The following is a 20455-nucleotide window of genomic DNA, read 5'->3' as shown; positions in this document are numbered from 1 at the left end:
TTTATTTTTATAAAGGAAGTCTGTTTGTTACCTTTTTGGAGAGTGTATGTGAAGGGGAAAGTATTTTCTTTATTAAATGATACTTTTAGTATTCTGTCAGTGCAAAACTTTCTCTTTGTATTATCCAGATGGTTTTGAAGGTTATAAATCTGTCATGAGCTATTTTATCTTATGCAAAATTATTGGATCACATGAGCAGTCTTACTGTAGAAGGATAGTTTGCAAAAACCATAAAGCCATTTGTGAGATATATAGTAAGGAAGACTGCTGCTTGACATCTTATTATGAGCAAATGGAGTAGCTGAATTTTCGCTGATGAATCACAGTTGTATGGTGCCACTTTACCTACAAAATTACCGGCCATGCATTTAATATTGATTTGAATTTTACATTTAAAAAAGAAAATTAAAAAATCAGAGCAGTTTCTTAAAGGGAAATTACTACCCCTTAAGGAGCACAGTTTGTAAATAAAAGGATAACCTTGTTTTCAGCCTGTGTTTTACATCAGTGTAGCCTTCTGCTGGAGTCCTAACAAGACTAAATTGTATTTTTGTTGCTCTTTGTGCCTGAACTTCTCAGAGAACATTTTTTTGTTGTTTTGAGGGTGTTTTTTTCCTCCTTCTCTCTCCTTCAGTATTTCACCTTCTGGCTGTTTTTCAGTCTGTACCTCTTGCTTTCATGCTGTCATATTTCACTTCTTCATTTCTCTGCTTTATTTTACCATTTCAGAAGAATGATCAAGTTAACGCTTCCTCTAATCTCACACCTGCTGCTAAGGCTAAGGTCAGTGCACAGCCACAGCACCAGAAAGAAGAATTTTCTAGGGAAATGTTGGTATTTTTATTCATTTGGCAAGTATGTTTGTTGTGTGCGCAAGCATCAAACCCAACAAAACTTTAAAAATGGGATTTTTAAAAATCCCATTCCTTCCTCTGTTCAAACGAGGATTTAAGTTTTTATCTAACTTCTCTTGCAGTCATGCTGGCCTCGACACCGGCGTGTGAATGGCACAATCTTTGGTGGAGTCTGTGCACCCTGTACGTGCTTTGGTCATGCAGATGAGTGTGATGACATCACAGGAGCATGCCTGGTAAGTGTCCTTACAGGAAATGATGGACATGGCCAACATCAATCCAGTATACCTGTGCAATTGAATCAGTGACCTCTGAGACCTGGGATAATCAAGAAGAAGAAAGCCAGTGAGTAACAGAAGAGGTCTTCATGTTGAGGTAAAGGATCCCCTGATACCAAAATACAGTATCTTTAACAGTTAAGAGAGGAAAAGATTTTATTTATCACATAGGGTCTATGTTTTAAAATACAATACTTTTAAGGGATGGCATGCAGAAGGCAGCAAATGTATGAATAGTTTTTCGTGCAAGATTTATCTTCCCCTCCCATTTGTCTCCTGCAGTATATTCAATTTATAGTATGTAGCAGGTAACTTTGTAAATTTTGTTCTAGTTTGATGAGAAGATATTGTTAATGTCCTCCTTCTTCTAAATTCATAGTAAACCTTGAAAGAAAACTAAATGAATTGTACTTCAGAAAAATAATAAACCATGTGATATCAGCTAAATCAGATTCTTTTTTTTTCTTGTACACTTTGGAGATTTTTATGTAGTTACATACGAATTCAGCAGTTAAATTGGTGATATTATCCATAGTAAGCCTACCAGCACACCACTGTTTCCCGCCTGTTCAGTAGCCTTTTGGAATGGGTGAATTATGCTGAATATACTTTTCTGATTGACTCAAGGGCATTTTTAGTTTTATATTGTCTGACATGGCATGAAGCTTGAAACAACATGTCTAATTTCATTAGTCTTGCAGAAGCACAATTTAAGCCAGTGCCAGTTTAGTGGGATATACTCTCATTTCCCTGCAGAATTTCAAGCAGACTCTGTAATGTGTATGTTTCTAAATGTTCCCTTTTATTTCCTTAAGAAAAACCTGCTGGGAAAATGCCAAAATGAAAATTCAGGCTTTTTCCAATATAATTTGGCACTTAGAATTATTACTGTTCTTCCTGTTTTGCTCACAGAAGATGTTTAATTGCATTGCAGTGCAAAACAAGATATCCTTAATGTGTGGATCAGTGGATTTTTCAAATTGCTTTTTCATGAATAGAAGCTTAAAATTATTCTCAATTTAATTATACTGTAAGCCTCAAAGAAGAACCTAGAATGAAAAACATGTTTGATGTGACAGTCATGTTTTGAATCTTTCGCTTAATACTCAGTGAAAATGTTTATCACTAGGGTAATGTGAATTTGTGTTTCCTGACAATTTTTGTTTTTTTGCATTAATGACCATATCCTCTAGCAACAATATTTATAATACCCATGTGGGATAAAATCAATTAACAGGAGAAAAAAGGAAGGAAGGGTCTTGTTTAAGATATGCCATAACTGTTTGCTATTTTTCTTCGGGGTGCATAACCAGATGTAACTTCTGAGTTTGTTGGCTTCTGTGTCTTCAAGTTTTAGTCCCTGCACAGCTTCCCTCTTTATTTTTGTCTGTAGCATCAGCCTAGTTAAAAGAGAAGGCCACGTAGGCTGCATATGGCTTTTTTGTGGTTTTTGGCTGATGTGAACTGTTGACTCAGGCCGTGGAGCTCCCCCTTCTGATGTTTCAAGGGTGCTGGTGTAAGATAACACAGCACTGACAAGAAGTGGAAAATAACCAGCTGAAGACGCACTTTCATCTATTCACATTATCAAGCACTCTGTATTTTATGTGTTCTGTAGCTTATACTAGATCAGGCTATAGAGAAGAGGCGCACAGGGAGCTTAAAATCAGTTCTGGATTTTCTTACAACTTTGAAAGCGCTGTAAGTCAGATCGGTTAGTATCCATGCAGGCTATTAAATGCTGCTATTCAATTTGGATCATAAGCCTTTTGAAGTGAAAGAGAGAGAAGTCTGAATGCTGAAAAAGAGAAATGTTTCACATCAAAGGCATTCTTTCTATTGAGGTTTACACAGCCTTTCGGCCTCCTTATTATTATTCATGGTGTTTGTTCAGTAATACAACAGACAATTTAGGCACCTAATTTACTGATATGATACTTCTTTTTGCTCTTCCTTAGCTTTGAAATGTAGTTGAAAAGAAGCTGAACTGTGTTTTTGACTCATGATAAAAGCTCAAATCATCAGCTTCGACACAGACCTGTATAAAAAGCTCATTTTAACTTATATCTTCCAGTAACCTGCAAAGCCCTTTGATCCCCACAACAGCCATAGAGAGCTGTACGATGCCTCGTTCTCGTTACCATTGTGATATACATAAGTGCTTTGGTACACAGGGAAATTTGAAACATTCAGAAATATTCTTTTGTACTATTACACACACACATTTACAGTAGCTTTAGGAGGTTGGATAAACCTAAACCTTGTGAAAAGCAAGCACATTTCAAGGTGTTTCATTCATTGAAGGATACTATGTTCCTGTTAGTAAGCCCAGAGGAAGTGGATCTTTCTCCCCAAAGTTATGCTCAAATTGCCCTGAATGAGCAGTCCCCAGTGTCCTCCTTTTCAAATTGTATTCCTCTGTGTATAAACAGCATATACAATGTAGGATGAGGCCAGTGTCAGTGTTGGTGGACATGTGCTTTAGACAGTGTTCATTGCCAGAGCGACAAAATGTCTTTACCCATCTTCATATATGCCAAAACAAAATGATATGTCCTAGCTAAATACAGTACAAGCTCTTGCTCAAGTGAAGATATGCAAAGCCTCTGCAACATCCTGATTACATTTGTATTGTTACCCAGGAATGGGAATTGTCTGTGTCATCTTGACATTACGGTAGTTTGAAAATGCTAGAAGAGCTTATTCATGCTTCCAAAGGCAAAATGCCTTTGTCTGGTCTAGACAGCTTGGAAATATACTAAAATAGGCACCCAGGCTTACTTTCTTTAGCTGTTTTTAACAGCTTCCCTGGTTGTCTCTGTAACAGGTATCCTGAGGAAGGGCAGCAACATGCCAAATGTGCTATCTTGGACTCTGTCATAATCCCTGTGTAAGGTTTTATTTTCATCACTACCATTCTATTCTAAATGTTTCTTTCCACATTCATATGCATATGAACTGCATATGCAGGAGTGGTTTTCACTGTGAATTTAGGTTTCCCTGATATTGGACATAAAGAAGTTAATTTGTTTTCTTCCAAAAAAAGGAGAGCTGGCTCAGTAGGAAATGGTGGAAAACACTCTCCAGGACATCAGCAAGGAAGTTTGTAGGGAACAAGGTCATACATAAATTTTTGGACAAAAATAAATCCCACAGTTTTAATTATACAGAGTTTGTCTAACTGAAGTTTAAAGGTGTTCAGAGGTAAAAGAGGTACAGAAAATTAATACATTCAAAATAGTGTGAGATACAACTGAATTCATTGTCTTGAATTGATTTCGGAATTGAAAGCATAAGTATTTGGACATAAAATTGTTCCTGGCCTCAAAGTCTGTGAAAGAAAGCATGGCTATAACCAAACCACTAGATCAATGTGTTGGAACAACCTCTATTTCCATGGGAGTAAAAAGAAAGCAGATATAATGTACTGAGCAGGTTAGAAAAGTTGGTCACGATCTATTTTATGCTCAGTCTCATGACATGAAAAAAAACAGTACAGTTTTCCTATGAATGTGAAATTAAGACATCAGAGGCTTAAGCATGCTTTAAGGAAATAATCTCAGTATAATTAGACATTGCTCAAACCAGATGATGTTCAAAACCATTGCTGTACATTTGGCAAGTTTCAAACTGAGATTCAGCCAATTGATATCAAGAAAGCACAAATCTTTCATGAGTGTTGATATTTTTAGAAGGACTTGTCTACTTCAGTACTTAAAGTACTGGTCTGTAAATGTGACAGATTAGCAAGAAGTTTTATTCATCACTGAAGAGAACAGGCAGATCAGGTCACATCTACATACTACACAATCTTTGTTCTTTGTCCTGTAAGGTCCAAAATGGCTCATGGAGAAAAGTGTAGGATACACAAGATCATTATCTCTCAGATAAACTAACATGCACAGTATGGTACACTCAGATTTTGGTTCCATATATGTGGGGTTCTCTTTTTTTGGTTGTTTTAAAAAAAAATTTTTTGTTGGTTTTTAAATTTAAATATTGATTCATTGCTTTTGAACATGCTGGGGACCATCAGTACTAGTCACTTTTTAAGCACTGCCTGCTAAGGGCACAGGAGCAGGCAATTCCAAAATGTCAGAAGTCAAACAGGCAGAAGGCCAGCTTGGCTGAGCAGGGATCTTCTTTTGGAGATAAGGCAAAAAGGGAATGTGCATGCAGTGGAAACAAAGTCAGGTGATGTGGGAGGAGTACAGAAGTGTTGCTTGCCACTGTAGCGGGAAAAGTGGTGTGGTCACAAATCACAAATCAAGCTCAGCTGGAGTTGAAGCTAGATGGAAATATGGAGGGCAATAGTAAGTTTTTTTAAAAAGTTAATGGCAAAAGGTAGTGCAGAAATAACATTGGCCCACTACAGGAGGAAGATGGTCCCCTCACAAACAGGGATATAGGCAAGGCAGAGATGTTTAATTCTTTTGCTGCATTTTTCTCCAGCATTGATGATGGGCTAAAGGGGTCCCAGTGCCTTCAGATCATGGCTGTGAGCATGATAAACTCTCAGTGTACCTGAACTAGTGTGGCATCTACTGGATACATATAAGTCTATGGGGCCTAATGGGATCCAGGAATACTCCAAGAGCAGGATGATGTCATCCTGAGGCCTCTCTCAATGATTTTTGAACAGCCTTGGAAATATGGAAAGGCCCTTGTTGAGAGGAAGCTGGCTAACATTTGAATTTTCAAAAAGGACAAGAAGGATGGCATGGAAACTGTAGGCATGTCAATCTCATTTCAGTGTTTGGTAAAATTATGGAGAAGATTTTTCTGGTAGGTATTGAAAACCACCTGAAGGATGGTGCAGTCATTGGTCACAGCCAGAATGGCTTCATGAGGGGACAATCCAGCTTATCAAATTTAATTTTCTTTTATGACAAAGTGACCCATCTAGGTGATGAGGGGCAGCCAGTTGATGTAATCTTTCTGGATTTCAGTAAAGCTTTTCATGCTGCCTCACAGGATCCTTCTGGGCAAAATGTCCAGCACACAGCTGGATAAACATGTCATGAGATAGGTGAGCAGCTGGCTCATGGATCAGGCACAGAGGGTTGTAGTGGATGGGGTGACATCAGCCTGGCAATGTGTCACTAGTGGGATTCCACAGGGCTCCATCCTCAGCCCTGTGCTCTTCAACATCTTCATAGCAACTTGGATGCAGAACTCAAAAGAGTACTATGTAAGTTTGCCAGTGTTACAGAACAGGGTGAAGCTATTGGCTCCCTCGAAGGCAGAGAGGACCTGCAGAGAGACCCAGAAAAATTGGTGAGATGAGCAATCACCAACCAAATGAAGCTTGACAAAGAAAAGCGCTGGATTCTACACATGAGATGGGACAGCCCTGGATGTATGTACAGACTGGGGATTGAGAGGGTGGAAAACTGTGCTGTGGAAAGGAACCTGGGGGTCCTGGCCCATGACAAATTGAACATGAGCCAGCAGTGCCCTGGCAGCCAGGAGGGACAACCCTGTCCTGCAGGGCATCAGCATGGCCAGCTGGGCAAGGGAGGGGAGTGTTCTGCTCTGCTCTGAGCTGGGGCAGCTTCATCTTGAATATTGTGTGGCATTTGCAGTGCCACAACATTAAAAGGACATTAAGCTATTAGAGAGTGTCCAAAGGAGGACTACAAAGATGGTGAAGGGCATTGAGAGGAAGCCATATGATGAGTGGCTGAAATCAAATGATCTGTTCAGCCTGGAGGAGACTGGGGGTAGAACCTCATGCCACATACAACTTCACTTCAGGGGAAGACGAGGGTCAGGCACTGATCTCTTCTCTGTGGTGACCAGTAACAGGACTCAAATGAATGGCTTGGAGTTGTGTCAGGAAAGGTGTAGGTTGGGTATTAGAAAAAGGTTCTTCACTCAGAGGTTTATTTGGCACTGGAACAGGCTCCCCAGAGAAGTGGTCACAGCACTCTTTACAGCTCAAGAGGTGTTTGGACAACACTCTCAGGCACATGGTGTGACTCCTGGGGAGCCCTGCACAGGGACAGGAGTTAGACTTGATGATCCTACCAGGTGTGGATATTCTATCATTCTGTGATTGTGAGGAATTAAACACAGAGGACTGGATTGAGTAGGAGTAGACACAGTACATGGAACTGACTGATGTTAAAGTGCCAGAAAGTACTTTGTCAAAGTGAAGGTGGTCAGGTCTTTGCAACAAGAAATATTTTCCTACAAAATGGAAGGTTTCAGGTGTTTCACTTTAAAAGAGCAGTACCTGCAAATACCACTCAGCAAGAGATGTAGAGTATTAGCTTCTCTACTTTAATAACATCCTTGACATATAAACTGTTCATATTCTTCAAAACTGTTAAGATATGTCTGAGAATATTTAAAGCTAAACTTATCACAAAAGAAGAATCCATTATTTTTCAGAAAAAGTACAAATAATTTGACATGATGTCTTTAAAAAGTTGAATTGCAGAGGATTTTTCTTTTGAAACACTTAAATTATCTTTGTCACATCTTCTTTTAAAAGCATATTGTTCCTGGCTACTTTTTTGGTATGGCTGGTAGATTCTTTTTGAATGTCAATGCTTGAAATACCAAACAAATGGATTAGTTAACTTACAGAAGTTGATTTTAACCCATTTGGCTGTTCTAAAGCTGTAATTTTAATTGATTAAGTGTTTCAGTAATTTGGTATTAGCTCACAATCTACAAATTATGTCAAAATATAGTATTGTGATTGAGGTTTTCATTTCAAATATATGCTGATTGTATGCACTAGCAATAAGAATTCACCCTTTAAAACAACAAACAGTATTTCTGGAGGCAAATGCTTTTGATACCAGTGCACTCATGACTAAAAAAGGGCATTGTGTTTTTTCAGCTGCCCAGGTGCAGAGCACAGTGCAAAAAAGCTTTGTACAAATCATTGCAATCCTGGAAAGCTGTGAAGAAGGAATCAGTGTTCCTTAGAATACTGTCTGTTTCTTTATTGAGGATAAATTATGTCTTCCAGACAGTAAGGCTGTTAAATAGCAATCAGTACCATATGCGTGACTTACTAAAATGAAAAAACAATTTTAAAGTGTTCTTAAAAAACTATTTAAATTAAATCTTAGGTTTGAAAGTGCTTAAAAAGAAATCCAAAAAACAAACAAAAACAAACCTCCAGAGTTCTTAAGGTGTAACTTGGGTGGAACATTCTAGATTTGATCTGGCCCATAGTCTGAAACACAGCAGAACATACCCCATTAACAAAAATCTCTGTCATGGCTTTCATTTTGGCCTTTTGAGGTTGACATAGGCTTTTTCAGTCCTTTTTTCAGTCCGTACCAAGCACATCAATATGGCATTTAACATCCAAAACCATTCCTACTGCTTTCTTTGTTTCTGTATTGTGAAAGGGCTACACTTGAGTATCTTGTGGGAAATAGCAGTAAAAGGAATAGTGTGGTGTGCTAGTAGTGTGGGGCAAAGAAAGGAAACAGAGAAAGCCAGAAAAGTCATTTTCTGAATCTATTATGGATTCTGTGAAATTACATAGAATTTCAAGATACTATATGGTGAGAGGAAAGAAGAATAGAAAGGGTAATTACTCTTGAAAACTTGGTTCTTACAAAACATTATGAGAAGCTTTTTTTCACAGGACCAATTTCCACTCTGCTGAAAGATTCTTTAATTTGAGATCAGCCAACAGCTATATACAAAAATGCAAATGTAGTACTGCCATTTTTATACTGCATGTTTCATATGCTCAGCTAATTTCTCTCCTATTATGCAGTCACATAGATGAACACAAACTGTTGGATAGCACCCTATACATGGTATACTTGTTCTTCCTTCTACTCACGAAGTAGAGGCTGGATTCTATTCTAGGAAGTAAAAATTAAATAATTCAGGCTTTGCTACTGTTTACAAATACTGATAGCCATATGCCTTGTAAAATGAACTAATGCACATATATGTCAAAAGTAATAATTAGTTTTTAAAAATTACATTGTCTGCATTATATTTTTTGAATCAGCATCTGAAAACAGTTTGTCGCAAAATATGGCCTGTTGCGAGAATGCATTACTAAACCTGTTTTATGCTGCTTTGAAATTTGGTTTCCTTTAAACAAGCTAAAACAATAGTACAGCTGTAGTGTGGTGTAAATGTAAAGGTTTTCTGTTAAATATTCTTTTTGTTTTACATGGAAAAAAGCTATCCACAAGAACATAGCAAAGTGCTGATTGTGACAGCTAACCTGTAGAACTGTTTCTCAACAAGCAGCAGAAAATAGGGATAAATGTTGCAGACCTTTTTCCATATGCAAGTTGTCTAATTGTCAGTTTGTACTTTACATCTTCTGTTTAGAACTGCAAACACAACACAGGTGGTGCATATTGTGATAGATGCTTGCCTGGCTTCTATGGTGATGCAACCAAAGGGACAGCTGAAGACTGTCAGTTGTGTGCTTGCCCTCTAAATATACCTTCTAACAAGTAAGTTGCCTATTTATTGCATATTGCACTTTTTCCCTTAGTAAATTGCATTAATTTCTTAATTTATATTTTTACATGTATGCTTTTTCTTTTCAATAAAATAATATATTCTACAATATAAACGTTTATTTTTATGATTGTACAGAGTGCTTAACTAGGCAGATGAAGAAAAAATTGGATGAGAACAAGGTAGAAAGAACAACACAGAATTTGGATGACTGCTTTTCAAATTAATTACTAGCATTCATTATTCTGTCCTCCTTAAGGGTAGTTGTTTCTAGTTTTAAAGCTGAATTTGGAGATTTGACATGTGGATTTTTTTCTGCTTTTACTTTTCCCTTTCTTCCAGTCTACATTATTTGATTCATTTGGAATTTGAATTAATCCCTAGATATTATAAGTGAAAATATTTTGTCAGCATATCTCAGAAAAAATATTGTACATTTGTACATTTGTTTTATTAAATAACAATAGAAGTGAAAAGTTATTCAAAATTCTGATCTAAGAACCAAAGTTTCCTTCATTACAAAAGCTTGTCTGTGCTACTCCATCGCTTAAGTTAATAGACCAAGTGACTTGAACATTTTTTCCTTGGTTTTGTCACAGACAGTACCTGGAAAATAATAGTACCAAAAGCATTTTACATGATGTACCTGAATAAAACTGTTCTGAATTTTGTGTGTGGAATTGTATCCTATTAAAATTGCACTGATCAGAGCAGAAATAGTCTAAGCACTTATGAGTGGAAATTCCAGGGGATTGTAGCATGGGAGCCTGCTTTCCTGTTAACACAGCTCTTGAGTTGGTTTTATTATATATATATATAGATAGATAGATAGATAGATATAGACATATAGGTTTATTGTATCTGCTGCTCATGGTTCTGCTGACATTCTCATTACTTGATATTTCCTTGTCTCAGTAATCAATTATCTTTCTCTTATTTGAGAACACTGTGTTGACAAAGAAGGAAAAACACTATCACATTTCTGTCTTGCAACAAAACAAGTCAAATAGATTGAATTTAGGTTATGACTGGCAAAGTGCCTGGAGACCTCCATTACGTACTTGTCATAGTTCTGGGTGCTTTACTTTCCTGTTTTGAAGTTAACGGTCCCCTTTTTAATGTTTAGTTTTTTTGAAAAAAATAACAGGAACGGAACAAACACGCAATATAAATGTTCTTTGAACTGTGAAACTGTGTGGGTCCTGAAGTCTACAAAGTTTAGCTTTGTAGAACTCACTATAAGGTTCAAGCTCTCATGATGTTACAGTCTAGACCAATTATTAAATTTGTTTATGAAGAAAAAAGAGGTTTTAAAGATTTAATGTGTTACTTGAAGGCTTTTAAAATATTAGTTGCCAATGAGTTTGTTGTGCAAGGGATAATATTTGCAAACAGTTCAGATACATTCATGTGAAAAATGAACTTTTGCCAAGTTCATGTCACTGTGCAGATGTAGTATATGTCATGTTCTTTCTGAGTAACTGAAAAAGTGACTAATTGTGTGCACAAATTATTATAAATAGCTGTGTATAGGTTTTAATTCCTGAAGTATTTAATTCCTAACATGATATGACAGGACATTTGTAGGTTTCTAAGCTTAATACCTAAGTTCTCACTGCATAGAGAATATTGTCCATGTAATAAGCCTGTGACATATATTTCTATTAAGAAATAAGTTTTATATTTTACAGCAGTGTCATATTTATTTATGATGCTTACAGTGGTTCCCTTCACTGTTGTCACAGCACTTGACTCTTTGCAATGCTACATAAAGTGGCATGTAGAAATGATGTGGTGATTGTGTTCTGTCGTTGACTTCAGTGGATTTAGCTGCTGCTAATTCCCTTTCCTGCTTCCTAATGGCAGGAGTTTCCATATGCAGTCACTGAAGCCAGTCATGTGCCTTCTGAAGCACAACAGTCATAAATGGCTTGCCATATGTCAGAAAAGAGCACTTGGCCAAATCAGGAAACAAAAATTAAGTTGTCTTAGCTTGTTTTGTACATCCTGGGTTGTATTTTCTTCTTTTTGCATATATCTTCATATATGTGCTTATGTGATGCAGATAAAATCAATACCCATGTTATAAATGGCCTTTGCAATGAACACATGACTCCTTCATCCTATGTCTTCTTGTAAATAAACCACTCTTAGAAACTGTTTGAACATTCTTAGTCCTCAAGCATTTTCAAAGGAAATTATTTTTTCCCCTCATAATTTCTAAAAAATACAGATGTTTGGGATAATTTCTGCTCTTGATGTAGGCATAAATTTAATATGGGTATTTAATATGGGTAGAGAAGACTTTGACAGGAATGCTTTATCACTGGAAATGGGAGACAGAACATCTCTCATTCGTCCTGGGAAGGTTGGGAGTACATTCACAGTACATGAACTAAGAATTTGGGTTGATCTCAGAATTTTAATTTTTTTCTTGGGGAATTAGATAAAATCACAAGCATATTGTCAGGGGATGTTTTCTATAACACACTAGGAAGCTTTTAGGATGCCCTGTCTCCCAACACAGACTTATCACATGCATTCCCATACTGTGTATTCGTACTTGTCCTGTGTCCTGACTCGTATTAGTGTCGTTGCCATAAGGGAAAACTGTAAAGAACAATGAGAAATCAAGAGGGGGACTACAATTTTTTGAACCTTGTTTTGACAAATCAGTACTCACAGTTCATTAGTGTTTAGCATTAGTGAGTAATGAGATTCTCAGTAATCAGGAAGATAAACTCTTCTTTTCTCAGCCTGCTATCATGTATTTCCTTTACAGCACGCAGATGGGAATTTCTCAATATATTAATGTTTAGTGTTGAAATGTGGTCCAACTAATAAGTCACAGAAAGAATCAAGGAGGCAAGGTCTGAGCATAACCCTTAAAACATGGAAATTCTACTATTCATCATTATTGCTTAGCAATAATAAGTATATTATTCTTATTATTATCATCGTTATTATCCTTACAGTTATTATCATTACTATATTTAAAATGTATGCAGTTAAGTTGAGCTCTTGGTGGAACTTTAGTACAGTCGATTTTTTACAGTGTTGTAAAGAGCTGTGATAGCATCTCTACAAAGTTTCCCAAGGAGCTCTTAGAAAGAGTGAGGTTGGAACTGACAAGCAGGAACTTACTTGAAGTCAGGTGCTGCTGATTATATTAAATAATAATGTGTGCCTTCATTGCTATTAAAGAACACAATGAACAATTACCGTTCCTTCAACTGACTCTTCATCCATTTGTCAATCTATTATTAAGTAAATAACATTGCAAAATAACACAAATATAAACCTTATAGAAAAGAGAAAAATCCCAGCACCTCTCTATATTTATTGGACCTGACCATCCCACATTTTTCTTATTGATCTCTTATATTTGTGGGATAACACAGAATAAAGAATAACTGAGGACAGATCACAGGATGGATGACTCCAGAGAAGTGGGGTCTAGTCACCAGAAGCTAATCACATTAAATGATGCTAATTAAGATTTTCTGTCCTCCCTGGGCCTATTGCTTTCTGGAAACTGTCATGATATACCCTGCTTTAATATATCCAAGGTCAGATTATGTTTATTTGTTATTATTGTAGCATGCACTGCCTTGAATATACCTTCCTTCTGCTGTCTTTATTGGAGCAATTCTACTACTTCTCAGATTCTATTTTCCTAGGTTATGAAAGATAATTTAGCATCTTTTTTTCACATAAGTGCTTTTTTTTCCCCTTTGAATGGTCACCCTGCTATGCACCTACTCACATTCTTTTTTTTTTTCTTTCTCTACTTCTCTAGTCAATCAGAATTGATTACCATTATTTAGATGAGTCTTTATAAAGATGCTCATATGTCTCTGTCTCTAATAATCATTACAGAATTACAGAAGAAAATATTACCTCTTCTTCTGTGTAGTATCTTTTAATGTGTCAGAAGGTTTCTTCAGAAAAGTGTGTTAAGGGAGAAAGATGATGGAAAGCAAAATGCTAACAGTGAAGGAACACAGTTCAGAATTAAACACAGGCATTGAGATGTGGAGCTTGCAAATGGCTACAGTATCCTTATTTACAAAAAGAGACCAAAAAACCCCAAAAAACCAAACCAGCCAAAAATAATTAGAGCATAACAAAGAGGTAAAGCTTTCTAGTCTGCAAGTTATTCTTAAACTTCAACATGCCTGTGTGGCCTGTTGCTTGAGGTCATTGGCACTCGATTAACTCAAGTACGCTCCCTGGGAAGCTGTACCAGATTATTTCCCATTTTGCCCCTCCCGTCTTGTTCATTGGGTTCCTTTCACAGCTGACTATACACAAAGTTAACTGAGCTTTTAATCGGTTGTCCTTCAGAAAGATTTATATAGGGGCCAGTTATGGCACAGATTGTTTTGCCAGTCCCTCAGGGGCACAAACAAACAGCTGTACATTCCTGCCTTTTTAATGGTATCCAGACCTCTCACTGGCAGGCTCAAGTCCTGTAATAACAGGCTATTGGGATGCTGCCATCCGCTGCTCTATATTCAGTGTCACAGAAATAGCAGAGTCATTCCAAATTCAATTTGCTGGAGTCAAACTTAAGCCCAATGTCCTAGACCAGAATCACTTTTCCTGGGCACTGTTTGCAAATTAACAATCTCTGAAGTGGGAGGAGAGCTATGCTGCTAACTGTGTTTTCTTTATGTTTTTTCCTTGTCCCTCTTCTTTCTCAATATCAACAACACAGCTTTAGCCCAACGTGTCATTTTGACCGACATCGTGGATTAATGTGTGATGAATGCCCAGCTGGCTATGTGGGACCACGCTGTGAAAGGTAAGCAGGCACCATGCTTTAAGTCATATGAGACCTGAAACAAAAGTATTGATCACATGGAGCTATTCTGCTTTTTATTACCTCCCCTTCTCATCCCCATTCCTGTTCTGAAACTCACTGAAAAAATTCCTCTGTATTTTCCTCTGATATTGGATCTATGAATTTGTATTTTTCTTATGCTTGTTTTATTGTTTTATGGTAAAATGTGAGGTTTCCAAGAAGCTTCTTGGAATTCTTGATAAATAAGAGTCTTTGTTTAAAAAGTCTCTTCTAGCTTTTCTGTTACTCTTCTGAGATTTTTATAAAGCTTTTGTCTCTTTTGTCATTTGAATGTTTAGAGCATGGTGATTCAAATACGCAGTAAATTACTGATGCTTCACTTAGAGAAGTTATGCAGTGAAAATACAGCTCTTCTAATAAGTTATTTGTATATTTTAATTATTTTTTTAAAGAATATTTTGCATTTTTGTTGCTTCTCATTTTCTGTTGCAGTCTTTATTTAGCAAGTGGAACAAACTGGGCTTTAATGACAAAAAAAGATAACTCTTCTATGTCAAATACATAAAAAAGTTCAATATGTATTTTCTACACTTATTGCTAGCTTTTCAAAGGCATTATGCTGAAAGGGTCATGTGGAGAATTTAAATGTAACAAAGAGTTAGTGTGAATGCTAGTGCTAAGCTCTCAGGAACCCCCATCCAAAGGAGGTGAGACCACACAGGCGAGGGATAACACCACTGTGTCTACATGCCTTTGGTCCCTTGGGATTTCACATGGATGGAACAGATTTCAGGAGCAGTTAGTGTGCCAGGGGACCTCTGCTAGCTGTTTGGAGGTCATGATGAATCATTATTGGCTTTGTCCCCATGATCTCAGTCCCCTGTGACCCTGCCAATGACACCTTTTTAAGAGGGGCTTGGGGAGCCAGATAACTGTAACACCTTCCTAGACAGTTAAGGGGCATGGAAACCTGGCCCTTGTGTTTCTTAGTAGGTTCTTGCCATTTGACACTTCCATGAGCTGCTTGAAGGATTTCATAAGGCAAACCCTAAAAAAAGGTAAAGCTTCTGAATGAAAACTTAAAATATTCAGGCTGGGATGAGAAGAAGTAGGAATAAACCAAGAGCAAGAGACAACCAGAAAAGCAGAAACCTGACCATACACTGTGAATTTCCCTATAGTCCCCTCTTTCCAATTTACAACTACTTCCTTTTAAATCCCCTGTTGTGCTATATCTGTCCTGAAGTGAGAGTGCAGGCTGTCACCTGTTTCCACCCATCATCACCGAGTCTGCTCCTGCTGCTGCTATTTCTGCCTGTCTTTTCCTGTCTGTCTGGGAAGTCATCACCTTCTTTCAGCTAGTGGGCTGTGAAGTTAATGACGGCAGGAATAAATGACATCAAGAGCACTTTGGTGGCAGTTTGTCAATGCAGGGTCATTGACAGCTTCCATTAGCAACAAGTGCTGTGTCTGAGCAGAGCACAGGCTGTAGATGCAGTAGGACAGAGTCTGAATAAATGGCTAAATTGGATTTTAGCCTGATCTCCTAAGGAAATGAGGCCCCTGTGATCTTTTTGTGCATGTCTCTCTGGCTGTCTGCGAAGTGTCTGCACTTGTAGGTCAATTTCAACCAAATTTGGCACAAGGTAGGAGGGCTCAAAGATGGTAATTGTTCCCGAAGGTTTTATGAAAAGTGGCTGAATAGAGGTTAATAAATCAGGACATATCATAGCTAAGAGGAAGAATACTGTGTGAACTCACACCTGATTAAAAAGATAGAGAGAGAACAAGAGAGATTGCTAAATATTCTGCCCATAAAAAAACTTTCACAGGGAAAGGTAAAGGTGCAGCTGTAGCCTGAGGGATTACTCCCAGCTGAGTAGCAACATCCTGCAGCAAATAATCAGCCCTTAGCCTTGTAGCCATGAGATATAAATCCACTGGAAATTAGGCCATTAATTCCAAAGCTCACAGAACTATTTGCTTTTAATTGTAACAAGTTGTTTTAAAATGTCTGCAGCTGTCAATAATAATGATCAGGAGAAAGCATGTTGCATTTTGCTATTAGCAGTGGTTGTATAATTGCTGAGAGAGTTTACATTAAAATCTCTTTCATTTTAGCAACTACAAAGTGACAAGTGATCTGAGCCACGTGATTCATTAGCTGAACAATGCTAAATTATCATGACATACTAAGTATCATGAAGTGAGAGTGTGCAGCACTGTACTTATTCAGCCTAAAAATATACCCTCTGTCCCCTAGGGAGATATGTGTATCTGTCTGATTTGTAAAATGTCAAAAAAAAAATTGCTATGTCTTTCATTGAAAATCTCAGGAAAATGGTGCCATAATTGCTTAATATTCTAAAGGGTGCAGTTCATAATACCATCAAAATAATTGCAGATATAAACTGTATTGGGAGTTATCATATATCTATAATTATAGAGAGGGCTCAGCTTTCCCATGTAATGTTTTTCCCTAACAAATTAGACTTAGGTTTTTTTCCTTTGCTCACTGCTCACTTTTCCAAAGGCATATGAGTTAGCATGGACATTCTCTTAACTTCCTAGAAAGGATGTATGAGGCAAAAGGTTGTCTTTTTAGCCCAGCACAGTTACAGGAGGATGATATCCATTTTCCAAATGCTAGGGAAAAGAAACAAAATAGGTGATTCTAGCTTTTCCTGTAGGACTTGATGATTTATGTGCAAAGATCGAGTGACCTTTTTCTCCTACAAGGAGGGTCAGTGTCCCCCATGTGTGAGGAGAAGGGTGAGCTGACCATGTCCTTTCTTGTCCCCACCTCCCCCAGTCTTGACGTCTAGCACAGAGTGCCTCCATCCACAGCCTCTCATGAGTACTGTGGCTTCAAACTGCTGCTCATTGTAGCAAATAAAATTCTTCCACTAGTGCCAGAACAGCAACTCTGTGGTGCAGTACTGATGGGAAAAGGGTCAAACATTTCAGGAGATTTGGTACAAAAAATGTGTTACACAAGAACGTCTGCAGCTTGCAGAGGCAGGCATTCTGACATTAGGAAATGCAAGATTTATAGTTGGTCACACAACAATAACATCTGTGCTGTGCACCTGAGTTAAGATATCTCACCGCGTGCTCACAAGCCGTTTCTCCACAGGGCTTTTGCATGATTTTGTGCACAGGTTGAACGCACATAAATTTCAAAGGCTCTGTAAAAATAGTATTTCCAGACTTAAAAGTGTTTGGATTTGCAGGCTTAATTAACTCTGTCTCAAGGGCTTTTTTTCCTGGTAAATATAAAGAAATGTATAAAATAGGCCTGCATTTCTGTGCATATATGTGTATATACAAAGCACCATACAGATTGCTGTGGGGAATATTAACTCCATATTGACCAGGCCCAGTACAAATTCATACACATATTTTTATTTTATTTGGCACCACTTACGCTAAATCAAAGCAGTATCACTGACAGACACACCTGCATTTGAGAATAGAAAAGAAAAATATGGGCACAATCTTTTTTTCACTGCTTTTACTCCTATTTTTATTTTATTTTTTTCGTTTATTTTTTTAATCTCAGAGGTATTTAGGTTGTAATTTAGGTTGTACATGTATTTCATGTAAAGCAGAAAAGTAATTTTCCATGCCACATACTTACTGGTGTTTTTCGATCTAAACCTTCCCAAATATATAATGCTTTGAATCTGAAAAAAGAAGCTGAAGTAGGAATGTTCTTAAGGAAATAAAGATGGAACTAAGGAAAGTGGATTTTATCTTCCCCTGAAACTTAAGAGGTGGTAGAAAAAGAGGAGGAATTTACATAGATGTACATGTACGCAGTTATCTTATGAGCTTTAACTGGTTTACCCCTACTTTCAGGATCATCTTCAGTTGGATTTGAGATTATGTATGTGCATAAGTAAAATATGGCTATGTAATGGTAGTGGGTTTTTCTAATTTAAATTATCAAAGTGTAAACTCATGAGAATACAAAGAGTTATCGAGGTCTCCTGCTGTTAATAGCAGGAAATTATTAGCAGTGTATTTCACACAAATCATTGGAGTATTCTTTCTGTGAACTGCTTGGTAAATTTCTGTGAATGCTGTCAAATACAGAACTAACCCCTAAAAGAAAGTGGAAGAAGAAAACAAACACACATTAAGTGAAGTCAAATGGATTAGTAGGACCAAAAGATGCAGATCTATGAGAAACACACCAGTAGTATGTTAGCAAAGCAGTTAAGGTTAGCAAAGAGTTAGTTTCAGATGTAATCTGAATTTAGGTAAATTAAGATAACTGAATAAATTATCCAAATACTCTCTGGTTTTGATAGAAGGTGGCTATTAATTGTAACATGTTAAGATACATTCTTGGCCTTTGTAACTGAGGTATTGTCACTGAAAAAAGCCAATTTATTTTGGCAAAATTAAGCTAAAAATTAGTCTTTTGTCATTGCTGAAATAGCCTCCATCAAGGAAAAAATTATCTCTTCCTTTGCAGGAAATATAATAAATTTCTACATTTATGACAGATTCTGAAAATAAAATACCTGAATTATTCTAATGAAAATATTCTGATGTCTTATAGCTATGAGGAGATGATTTTGAGAGATGACTGTGCTACAGGAGTGGGCTAAATTGTGGAAATTTTACTCATGGTCCTGAGTGCTTACATGCACCCAAACCACTGGACTGTTTATACATATTATTGGTCTGTGGTCTGCATCATGGGTGTTTTGAGAGAATGGAAAAATAATCCTATTTTGTGTAAAATTATGGAAAACTGCTCTATTAGTTCACACTATTTTTTTTCTACCTGCTCTCAGTTATCCAATTTTTATAATCTTTGTGATCTTTGCTGATGATATTGAACAATATTTAATACATGTTTAGACAGCTTTTCTTAGGGTCCAGATAAAAGCTTTATGAGATATTCTGGAAGCAAGGAAAAGGATGAACTTGACACACACAAGAGTGACAGCATAGGGGAGCTCTGCATTCCTGTATTAGGATGATAAACAAAATCTTTCCTCAACCATGCTATCCAGCACTACTACAAAATAGAGAGGATATCTGTGTACATTAAAACTCCATTCAAACAGACTTTAAAATAGCAGGAAAAATTATTTTGCACAATATGCTTTATGTACTTTCTGTTTTCCTTATACTAATTGGAGTTCATCTGAGATGCACATGAATAAATTCATTAGCCAGAACTGTGCAATTTTTCTTTTCATTTTCCTCACTATCTACAAGTTGCTCTTACTGTGAAGTGTGAACAAATGTAACAGAAAGGGAAAGCAGACTAGATTATAAACAGGAAATAGGTTGTGAGGGGAGCAGAAATTTGCTTTAAATACAGACTCGTGTTAGGTCAGATTCACTAACCTGCTTTGCGTGGTACTCATGGAAAATTGCAGGTGGGCAGGGTGGAAAAGGATGTGATATTTTCAAACAATTCTCTTAAAGTATGGAAGGTAGAGTACACAACAACATAGTTCCTGTACTAATGAGCAATCTTTTTGTTACTTGCCCATACACAGGGATTAGAAATCCATTAATTAAGCAAATCTAACCATGCAGTAGATCAGGGGAAGTCAAAGTCAGAGGACGGATCTTGTTAGGTAAACAAATGTATGTCTGTATTACATTCTAAAGGTGTTTTTCTAAACTAACGAAATTTTTAAGATAGAGGGGAAAAAAATCATCAGGCTTGCTGGTGATTGAGTACAGAACATCTATACATAATGTGCTGTAATACAAAGACTATCTAACATAGTCATATAGTCGTTTGAATTGCAAGGGACCTTTCAAGGTCATCTAATCCAACCCCTCTTCCTCTAGAGCGCCACTAAGATTTCTTGCTATACTTTGTCTCACCTTCAGTCCCAGTGACAAGATTTTTCTCCCACTGAAGTCTAATTACTAGCAGAACTGGCAGGATTTCAGCTGGTACTGTATCTACAGCATTGTTAAAAAAGAGAAGGAGAGAGAAAGAAAGAAGATGCTTAAGACACACTTGAGAGAAGATCAAATCATTTTTGGTGATTAGGGAGGCAACAGAATTAAACATT

General features: G+C 37.1%; 1 protein-coding gene across 1 annotated transcript in view; it reads left to right on the top strand.

Annotated features, from left to right (window-relative positions):
• LAMA2 (laminin subunit alpha 2) overlaps positions 1-20455 on the top strand; it is a 336031-nt gene that overhangs the window by 189405 nt on the left and 126171 nt on the right. The window contains exons 16-18 of the mRNA XM_033512805.1: positions 977-1090; positions 9458-9585; positions 14313-14399. Coding sequence (XP_033368696.1) covers positions 977-1090; positions 9458-9585; positions 14313-14399 — 329 coding nt within the window. The remainder of the gene's footprint in view (positions 1-976; positions 1091-9457; positions 9586-14312; positions 14400-20455) is intronic.

Source organism: Parus major, chromosome 3 (genome assembly GCF_001522545.3).
Source record: "Parus major isolate Abel chromosome 3, Parus_major1.1, whole genome shotgun sequence".
Lineage (NCBI taxonomy): Eukaryota > Metazoa > Chordata > Aves > Passeriformes > Paridae > Parus > Parus major.
This window is presented reverse-complemented; position numbering and strand designations above follow the sequence as displayed.